Source organism: Palaemon carinicauda, chromosome 37 (assembly GCF_036898095.1).
Source record: "Palaemon carinicauda isolate YSFRI2023 chromosome 37, ASM3689809v2, whole genome shotgun sequence".
Lineage (NCBI taxonomy): Eukaryota > Metazoa > Arthropoda > Malacostraca > Decapoda > Palaemonidae > Palaemon > Palaemon carinicauda.
The window spans coordinates 30,027,657-30,039,009 of record NC_090761.1 but is presented as its reverse complement, the minus strand read 5'-3'; the positions used below and the strand labels follow the sequence as shown (position 1 = coordinate 30,039,009).

Genomic DNA, 11,353 nt, shown 5'->3' with positions numbered 1-11,353 from the left:
GAATCACTGTTGACCTCACTAAGCTCAATAGCCAAGTGTCCCGACCAACCCACCCTTCTCCAACTCCGTTCGCTGCCATCCGTAGTGTTAATTCGAAGGCAAGGTATTTCACTACAGCAGATGCCTTATGTGGATATTGGCAGATGGCACTTGCTGAAGAGGACCAACACTTGACAACCTTCATTACACCGTACGGCCGTTTCAAGCATTGCAGAGGCCCAATGGGTTTTGCAGCTACAGGGGACGCCTTCTGTCTCCGTGGTGATATGGCTCTTCAAGGAATGCAGAACTGTGTAAAGGTCGTGGATGACATACTTCTTTCGGATGAAGACTACTTCACTCATCTTCAACAAATCTACGAGATGCTTCTTCGATGCCGTAAATTCAGGATTACTCTCAATAGAGACAAGTTTGTGGTTGCTGTATCTCAAGTGTCCTTTTGTGGATATCAGCTCTCAGAAGAGGGTATAGCAGCTGATCCTGGCAAAGTTAGTGCAATCCGGGACTTTCCAACTCCTACCAATTTGACTGACCTTCGATCATTCATGGGTTTAGTGAACCAGTTGGCTGAATTTACCCCTGATATTGCTGCTACAGCTCAGCCCCTACGACCTCTGATGAGCCCCAAGAGAGCATTCGTTTGGACTCCTGATCATGACGATGCATTTCGTCGAGTCAAGGCCGCCTTGGTAAGCCCCCCAGTCCTTGCCTCCTTTGATCCTGCATTGCCGGTAATCCTCCAGACTGATGCCTCTCGCTTATATGGGATTGGATACGCCCTTCTACAGGACCATAGTAATGGCAGACTTCGCCTAGTTCAATGTGGCTCCCGCTTCCTCACAGATGCCGAGTCCCGCTACGCTACTATAGAGTTAGAATTGTTAGCTGTGGTCTGGGCTATGTCTAAGTGTAGATTGTATCTAGCTGGTCTTCAGCATTTTACCCTGATGACTGATCACCGGCCACTCATCCCAATTCTCAATCATTATACACTTGATGCAGTGGAGAATCCTCGCCTTCAGCGTCTCAAGGAAAAGATTTCTCCGTACCTATTCACAGCAGTGTGGCAAGCTGGAAAGCAGCTCAGCATTCCAGATGCCTTATCTCGAGCTCCAGTCAGTCAGCCTACTCCTGAAGATGATATCACTTGTGCTGATGTCGCAACACACGTCAGATATATCGTCAATGTCAATGCTGTCATCGCCGAAGATTCTACGCCCCAAGATGCAGATAGGACACTTCAGGAACTCCGAGCTGCAGCAAGAGCTGATCCATCGTATACCTGCCTCGTGAATTGTGTGACTTCAGGATTTCCATCAAGCCGTTATAACCAACACCAGTCGTTACTCCCTTTCTGGAAATTAAGGGAAAACCTCTCAACTGATGGTGATCTGGTTCTCTATGGAGCAAGAATTGTTGTCCCTGCTGCCCTACGCCGTCGTACTCTCGCTCGTCTACATGATAGCCATCGAGGAGTGGAAGCCACAAAGCGACGTGCAAGACAGACTGTTTTTTGGCCGGGAATTGATTCAGACATCACCAGTACTGTCAGAGCTTGTGAATCATGCCAAATGTTGCAGCCTAGCCTTCAGCAGGAACCCTTATTGAATGATGATCACCCTACGAGGCCTTTTGAGTCTGTCTCAGCTGACTTTTTCAGTGTCGCTGGGAAGTCATTCCTCGTTGTAACCGATCGACTCTCTGGGTGGCCTGTTGTGGTACCATGTAAAGGAGACACTACTGCTTCCAACACCATACGTATCTTCTGTCGTTACTTCAGGGAAGTCGGTGTTCCCCTTCGTCTCAGGACCGATGGTGGCCCTCAATTCGCCAGCAAAGACTTTCAAGATTTCATGATGAGATGGGGTGTCCACCATATCATGTCGTCACCACATTACCCGCAGTCCAATGGCCATGCAGAAGCTTCCGTAAAAGCCATTAAGCACTTAATTCTGAAGACAGCACCTTCTGGCAATATTGACTGCGAAGAATTTGATCGAGGCCTTTTGGAACTGCGTAATACTCCAAACTTCACAGGCCGCTCTCCAGCACAGATTTTGTATGGCCACCCACTCCGTACCTGTGTACCTGCTCATCCACAGTCTTTTTCAGAGGAATGGCAAGCCAAGTCTGAGGACTGTGACCGCCGTGCAGCTGCCCGTGCCGAACAAGTAAAACAACAATACGATCAACATGCCCGCCCACTTCCCAAGTTGGAAATAGGTCAGACAGTAAGGATCCAAGACCCGATATCACATCGATGGGAAAAGGTTGGCGTTGTCATGGGTTTTGGCAAATCACGGGACTATGAGGTGCGTCTCCCCAGTGGCCGAGTTTGGTGGCGTAACCGCCGCTTTCTACGTCCAGTGCCAACACCTGGTGTTGACCCCGTCCCCCATTTACCTGTGGCCCCTTGCACGGACATAGAAAGGTCCTTAGTCTCTAACCCCCAAGTGTTCCCACGCAGATCTCAAAGGCTCATTAGAAAGAATTCGCTCGAGAATGGAACTACGAGCGCGAGGGGGGAGGGAGGTGTAGATATATAAAATGTGAGACCGTTACATTAACTGACGTTAACATGTTATCATACCTAAAGCAATGTATGATTATTCCCATTTATTATGTTTCCCATTTATTATGTGTCATTTATTATATGTCTCTTGTAAATAAATACACCCCCTATGTATTCATGTGTATATGCATCATATTATAATGTTATTATGCATAGATGTCTATTTCATTATTAAGTTTGGCAACGCCCCGAAGATATGGCAACAATGTACTTTCCAGCCTTGGGGCATCACACAATGTGCTTGTATTGTCGTTCGTCACCCAAGGCAGACGTATTTCCTGCCTGTTGTATTTGATTCGTATATTGCACCTTCTCAATAGAACTTACATTAATTTCAAGATTGTGTTTCCTTCCCAACCTCCCAGGAACACCCCCAACAATGGTGGGCCGGGATATCGGGTAAACCTCGCTGGTAAGAGACTGATGTCTCGCCAGGTAAATCCTCGGACAGCTAGGTAGCGTCAGGTTCCGATATCTTTTATGGCCTCTCGTGGCATGGTTGGTTTCGACCTGGCCTTTCATTAGAAGGGGCTAGCGTTCGATCCCAAGTATGAGGTAGAAATTTATTTCTATTTGAACACGATGTTGTGTTGATATTTATCCATATTGACTCATTAGGGGTAATTTGAATGAATTACTACCAATTGTGTCACGTGGTGGGCCGGGATATCGGATAAAACTCGCTGGTAAGAGACTGATGTCTCGCCAGGTAAATCCTCGGACAGCTAGGTAGCGTCAGGTTCCGATATCTTTTATGGCCTCTCGTGGCATGGTTGGTTTCGACCTGGCCTTTCATTAGAAGGGGCTAGCGTTCGATCCCAAGTATGAGGTAGAAATTTATTTCTATTTGAACATGATGTTGTGTTGATATTTATCCATATTGACTCAGGGGTAATTTGAATGAATTACTACCAATTGTGTCACGTGGTGGGCCGGGATATCGGGTAAAACTCGCTGGTAAGAGACTGATGTCTCGCCAGGTAAATCCCCGGACAGCTAGGTAGCGTCAGGTTCCGATATATTTTATGGCCTCTCGTGGCATGGTTGGTTTCGACCTGGCCTTTCATTAGAAGGGGCTAGCGTTCGATCCCAAGTATGAGGTAGAAATTTATTTCTTTTTGAACACGATGTTGTGTTGATATTTATCCATATTGACTCATTAGGGGTAATTTGAATGAATTACTACCAATTGTGTCACGTGGTGGGCCGGGATATCGGGTAAAACTCGCTGGTAAGAGACTAATGTCTCGCCAGGTAAATCCTCGGACAGCTAGGTAGCGTCAGGTTCCGATATCTTTTATGGCCTCTCGTGGCATGGTTGGTTTCGACCTGGCCTTTCATTAGAAGGGGCTAGCGTTCGATCCCAAGTATGAGGTAGAAATTTATTTCTATTTGAACACGATGTTGTGTTGATATTTATCCATATTGACTCATTAGGGGTAATTTGAATGAATTACTACCAATTGTGTCACGAGGTGGGCCGGGATATCGGGTAAAACTCGCTGGTAAGAGACTGATGTCTTGCCAGGTAAATCCTCGGACAGCTAGGTAGCGTCAGGTTCCGATATCTTTTATGGCCTCTCGTGGCATGGTTGGTTTCGACCTGGCCTTTCATTAGAAGGGGCTAGCGTTCGATCCCAAGTATGAGGTAGAAATTTATTTCTATTTGAACACGATGTTGTGTTGATATTTATCCATATTGACTCATTAGGGGTAATTTGAATGAATTACTACCAATTGTGTCACGTGGTGGGCCAGGATATCGGGTAAAACTCGCTGGTAAGAGACTGATGTCTCGTCAGGTAAATCCTCGGACAGCTAGGTAGCGTCAGGTTCCGATATCTTTTATGGCCTCTCGTGGCATGGTTGGTTTCGACCTGGCCTTTCATTAGAAGGGGCTAGCGTTCGATCCCAAGTATGAGGTAGAAATTTATTTCTATTTGAACACGATGTTGTGTTGATATTTATCCATATATATATATATATATATATATATATATATATATATATATATATATATATATATATATATATATATATATATATTTATATATACATATATATATATATATATATATATATATATATATATATATATATATATATATATATATATATATATATATATGTTTGTGTGAGTTTGTTTCTCTTTGTATTTATTCTTTAATCTTGACTATACTGTAAGTTTGTTGGTTCAGCCAAAGGCAGCACAAAAGTGTAGCAAATAACAATAAATAATGGTGATAACTGGATTTCTACCGGGGCAAGATGGCTGTCCTCTAAATGTATGCCAGCTCGTTCCATGCGGGTTCTATTGTATGACAATAAACGAGAAATATACGGTGTGTAATGCTGAATGCCTTGAAATGCACATAATAAAATGACTGTGAAGGTCCTGTGGAGTGTAGGGTTCCCCTGCTGTACGGGACTAGAAAAGCAGCCCTTAAATTAAGGTAAAAGTAAAATAATGATAAAATGCTGTATGACTATGTAAGCATATTGCCTTCTGATGCTTATCCAGTGGGGCATTGCCCATCTCTGCACAGCCCTTGACCCTAACTAACTAAAAAAAAAAAAAAAAAAAAAAATAGTGCAAACCTCTCTCTGGCTGTGTCCTTGCCTGATTTGGTGGAGATTACCTTTAAAACCAAGTTACGAGGTGAACCTCTTGAGGGGAAGGTGCAAAACCCTAATAGCTTGCCACTTCCTAATGAAAAGAATGAGAGACCTCCTTCTCTCTAACCCCTTGCCAAGAAAGAAACCTAAAATCTAAGCAAGATATGAGAATAACATCTTCATTACAGTTAAAAGACCTGATATAAAGGAGAGGTTTATCGTTGCCTTCAAAGGTAATTCTAGCCTGATTCTCACAATCAAAACTAGCAAAAATAAATATTCTTCCTTTCCTTGATGACCTTGTTTAGAAACAACGAACTTACCAATTCTACGAATGTTGGCTGGTGCCTTAAAGCTTGTGGACAGTGTCCAGACGTGTAAAAGAGCTGTCATTGGTGCTTATATCAAGAGGGTCTTCACCCACTGCTGTAGTTGAAAAGCTGCCCATGAAGAATTAGTACGTATGAGACAGACGTTAACAAACGATGTATATCGAAGAAATATAATAGAGGAAGTGGTATGGAAGAAAATGGATGAAGCACACAGGCCTGGACGAAAAATAAACAAAGTAAATATATAATTCTCTATCACAGTATGAACTATGGGACTGCATGCAGACAAGAAGTAGATGTCCTTAAAAGAATAATCAACTGTGGAGGAAAACCAAAAGCTCCATTTTGAAATGCATTGCAGAGTCTACAACAAGCGCAGTTTACTAAATGCCATAGTGATAAAAAACTCATGCCTCTAGAGTACCAAAGGAGTCTATTGCCAAAGTAATTCGCAAATTCAAATGCTCGGAAGAGGAGTGCAAGCAACTCAAGAAATGCTATACTGGCCACAGAAAGATAAACCTCAGGAGGCGATTTTAAGCTGACCACAATTATGGGGCCATACATCAGCATTTCACTGATGGACATGACAAGAAAACTCTATTAAGTGGCCTCATCGGGGACACGGAGTTTTTTCTCAAAGAGAAATGCTGGAGATGTGTGCATCAGACTATGCCCTTCCCTCCAGCAAAAGGATATTCCGTAGCATGCCCTCAGATCTTATCCTGAAGCCCTAGGACCTAGGAACTGGTGTGGTTGGACTTAATTTAAAATTAAGATTTCTCCATTGTCAGGTCTTGGGAACTCCAAGTGGAATTTTCAAACTTTCTTAAGATCAAAATGTCTTCAGTAGTATTTTTGGTGATTTTTTTTTTCGCAAAATATCTTATAATTTTCATATTTGTTGTCTTTAGATCTCTTATAACTTTAGTTTGCATCAATGCACTGCCATTATTGGTTATTGGTGGAAACAAATGTTGGCAAAAGTTGAATAAATGGAGCAGCACAGTAACAAATTTCACATTTTCCTTAAATTATCTATTCCTGAACACAAGAAAGATAAAAAACTTAAAAGACTATGTATTAAAATAATTGATGCCACGAGGGCCTCAGAGTTCAATGAAAAAAAAAAACGATTGTGCCCTATAATGGGTGTCAACTCCTTGCTTTTTAGGATGGTATATTTCATTCCAGTCCTATAATACAAGTTTAATAATGCTAATTATGTATACTTTCGTTATGACCTGAAGAGTTCAGCTGAATACCTGTACACAAGAATTCTTGCAGAACATTTGTTAGTGATAACAAACCAACGTCAATTTCTACTTGGCATTAACGTACTTTCCATCAAAAGGCGAATATAGTAATTTCTTCATAAAATATATCACACAGGACTCAGTTACTATTGAGCTTAATCGGCAGAGAGAGAGAGAGAGAGAGAGAGAGAGAGAGAGAGAGAGAGAGAGAGAGAGAGAGAGAGAGAGAGAGAGAGAGGGTGTGCGTGTTACCACAAACCACATTCATTCTTCAAAAAGGAAAATCTTAACAGAACAGAACTATTCTGTTAATAGCTTGTTCTCATCAAGGAGGCTAATATTAGAATAATTCTACTAGATACAATCTAGTGTAATGATTTCCTAGTAAAGCGAGATAACTTTGAAATTATGTTGAATCAACAAATGAATGAGTGAGTAACCTATATGTGCCATTTTTATTGGAATGGAAGACAATTCGAGAGAAGTGGTCAATGACATGCAGATTTACCAAAAGTATCATCAAGGGACTACATAAGGCAACAGTTTTATCTAAGTAAAACTAAGTATTAACATCAATTAGTGTGTGCATGTAATTACCTTATAGATGATTAATATACTTATCAGATTCATCATTAGGAATGCTAATATTATATTGCTATTCATATTAACATTAATGATAATTCATGTTATAATGTCAAAGAATGTTTCACGTCATGCGAAAGAGTAGGCCTACCGGTGCAGGCCTGGCTTAAAATCAAGATTCTCATTTGCGACTGAGTTTTCATATCATTCATTTTCCATAGCCTTTATTTTTCTTGATTTTTGGCAAGATTCCATCTTCATCGTGTATTTTGCGGGAAATTTAAATGTAACTCAACAAATTCTACGTCATGACTCAAAAAAAGATTACTTTTACTTAAAATTGCCAATACTGTAGTTTGATGGGAGTTAGCGGGAGGTGTCCATCGGAAGGAAGCAGAAGGCATGTGAATACTGTCATTAACCTCATTCCTTGTGCACACTTTGCTAAAGGTTAACCCCAAGGTCTGAAAATACAACTTCTGGAAGCGTATTATGCGCAGAAAATGAGGACAAGCAGCTCGGGGAGGTTTATCGATCGATAGACAAGCGGAAATGGATAAAAGAAACAGCAAAAACAGTAATAGTGGCCATAATGATTCAATTACTAATACTGATCAGAATCAAGAGATTTGGTTGGTGGAATCAAGAGACATAATGGATAATGTTTTTAAGAAAAAGTCATTGGCAACTGTGGGAAGAAGGTCGCTTCTCAGACCCCACTAAACTTAGCGCGTAATTTGGCGGGAAATGGAGGGGGAACGTTCCCTAATTGCTAGAAAATGAAATTTGATCTACAACACTCTCAGCCAGCTGAAGGGAAAACATCTTGTTTCTCCGAGGAAGTTAATGCGAATGACGAAAGAATACTGCTTGAAGACGACACCATTAGACAAGAGTCTACATTTGAGGCTCTTGTGCATTGGATATGTGTTTCCAAGATATAATTGAAATATTGTATCGTTCTCTACAATATGTTCTTATACTACTTTGGCCATCATTACCAAATTATCAAAAGATCTTACTTATTATCAATTTAGCATTGGCTTTATCGATCTACTGTCGAAAGATTAATTCACTAATAAATCTTACTATTGTCAGGGAAAGAGAAATATAAGAGCAATTTCTCTCTCTTTCTCTCTCTCTCTCTCTCTCTCTCTCTCTCTCTCTCTCTCTCTCTCTCTCTCTCTCTCTCTCTCTCTTCTACGCGTAACGCGTGCGTTAGTGTGAGATGCCACAAAAGGGGAGAGGCCATGATGTTGGGGGAGAGACTGCGGCCAGGCCTTCGTGGCGCCTATTTTACCCATAATTGACATTTGTGATTTAGACTTTCAACTGACGCTCGCCTGACCAAGAAGTTGCCGTTAGCTGCCTGAGCTTTATCGCCTTTCCCTATCCCACCCTTTTATTATTATTATTATTATTATTATTATTATTATTATTATTATTATTATTATTATTATTATTATTACTAGCACAGCTACAACCCTAGTTGGAAACGCAGGATTCTATAAGCCCAAGGGCTCCGACAGGGAAAATAGCCCAGTGAGAAAAGGAAATAATGAAATAAGTAAACTACAAAAGAAGTAATTAACAATTAAAATATAATTTAAGAACAGTGGCATTAAAATAGGCTATATATATCATAAATAAATAAATAAAGAGGAAGAAGAGAAATTAAATAAATTAAAAAGTTTACCGAGTGTACCCTCACAACCCAAAAAGATGTAATCAAAATTGAACAGAGCTGGTATAACAAATTGAGCTTCACTATATCGCACATTAAAATCTCATATAAACAATATTGTAAAATAACTTTACTCTCATTTTTTCCCTTTCGTTAAATGAACCGATATGTTCTCGATTAGATTAGAAGGTTAATTTCCCTTCATATGGAGAAAATGCGCCTTTTTGGAGACCTCAGATCAAAGAATCAAATATCGCGGTCGAAAAAGTCATCCATCTGGTCTCTTGATGACCATTAGATAATGTCAATTTGCCGCCAACCTCTTTGTTTACCATTAAGGGGACAGATGGCGACAAACCATATCTCTGACCGCTGATTGCATAAAGGAATATTCTCTTAACCGAATGCTTGGATAGACCGAGGCTTCTTTGTACTATTCACTATACGAAGATTAATAAAATTTTCAACCTAACTCACATTTCTCTTATGAGCATTTTGGACATTGGCAACGCTGTCTCAGTCAATTGGATTAAGTGTTTAGGACCATATAATATGATGAGTCGATTATGTCCATTTGATATCAGTCTGCGTCTGGTTCATTCAATTACATAAATGACTTTATATTGCTAAAAGATGTTATGCGCCACACCACAAAAAGTCAATTAGAATAAAATTGGGTACTCAGAACTTTCTCTTGCTTTAACACACACGTGCAGCCATATACACATCCATGTACGCTCATACACACACACTGTATATACATACACATACATATATACATACATACATTTATATATATATATATATATATATATATATATATATATATATATATATATATATATATATATATATATATATATATAAATTTATATATATATATATATATATATATATATATATATATGTATATGTATATATATATATAATATACAGTATATGTATATATATATATATATATATATATATGTAAATATATATATATATATATATATATATATATATATATATATATATATATATATATATATATATATATATATATATATATATATATTCCTACGAAACTGGTCTTCATGAGAGTAGAATATTTAATTCATGTATTTTATTTTTGTATTAAGAGATGGCTGTATAGCCAGCTTGTAAGGTGAGTTCAACTCACGTAAAATTATGTAACATATATAAATTACATATGACTGTTGTCATTCTTTTATTTGTTTTTTCATTCAGTTCCGTATACATAAATTTACATTATTTTAGATAATTGAATTTTCATTTAACGTAGTTTTGTTGCGAAATTTTATGTAACTTGTGAAAAGGTATGCTATATAATGCACACGCTAGGGATTGCCTCATGTTTCAACGTGGATGGAAGTTGCATGAAGGTTTTCGACTAGAAATTTTCTTTTTTTTAATGTTGCGAGAGGAGGTGGGCGGAGTTAGCTTTGAGAGAGTTGCCTCGCAGCAACGTTAGTGCCCCTTCTTCAAATTACTAAGTTGGCAACCTTACGCCGCTAGAGCCATGCATCCACGCTATGAGAATGATTTACTAAAAACCTATAGATGAATTATGTTAATATATATAGAGCCTAGCAATGCATAGGAAGCAGAAGAGATGAAGCCTAACCCTCAGAAGAGCCATCGTCCGACAGTCCTCTCCAGCCTCTATCTAACCACTATGTGAACAGTGTTTTCCTCTTAAATGTTAAAAGTGATTTCTCTCCAATGTATATCGTAAATAGTGTTGTTCAAAGGTTGGTGATATCATTGGGTGATTAATCAAAAGTGAAGTGTGTTAACATAAGTACATTTTATAGTATAATTTTTTTGTAACTGGCCCTGTGAGATTTTGATTAAACAGTGAAGTGTATTTGTTTTTGCTTAACCGTTAGGTTATCTTGTGTGAGCCAAAGGATGTGAGAGTAACAGTTAAGTATATATAAGTGTAATTCTGATTTACTTTATATAAGTGTTAAAAGTGTCATTTATTCATTAATTGTAAAGATTAAATATTTTCATAAATTAATTTCTAGGGAAACAAGTGATCGTATAATTTTTTAAGGAGTATAATTTTATATTTCGAGTGATTTAATTTTGGTGTTAATTTTGAATTGTTAACTTTTTACAGAATATATCTATTTTGTAAATTGTGTATTATTTCGATCACCATTACTTTTTTACAGTGCTTTGTTCGTATCCCCTGATTAAGAACTAAAGTAAGAATAGCTCCCGTTAAAAGTAATCACCTATAGTCCGTTTCTTTTAGCGAGGCAGATTTGCACCGACTCGCAACGGTGCCCTTTTAGCTCGG

At 38.9% G+C, this 11,353-nt stretch overlaps 1 protein-coding gene across 1 annotated transcript; it reads left to right on the top strand.

The window, feature by feature from the left end:
* The first annotated feature begins 1,242 nt into the window (after positions 1–1,242).
* On the top strand, positions 1,243–2,558 carry LOC137629055 (uncharacterized). The gene has a single exon (XM_068360321.1). The coding sequence runs from the start codon at positions 1,572–1,574 to the stop codon at positions 2,544–2,546; it is 975 nt and encodes a 324-aa protein (XP_068216422.1). The 5' UTR covers positions 1,243–1,571; the 3' UTR covers positions 2,547–2,558.
* Positions 2,559–11,353: the final 8,795 nt, after the last annotated feature.

Bases quoted from the DNA above. Each gene is read 5' to 3' on its own strand.
- LOC137629055 (XM_068360321.1), top strand. From the start codon at position 1,572: ATGTTGCAGCCTAGCCTTCAGCAGGAACCCTTATTGAATGATGATCAC.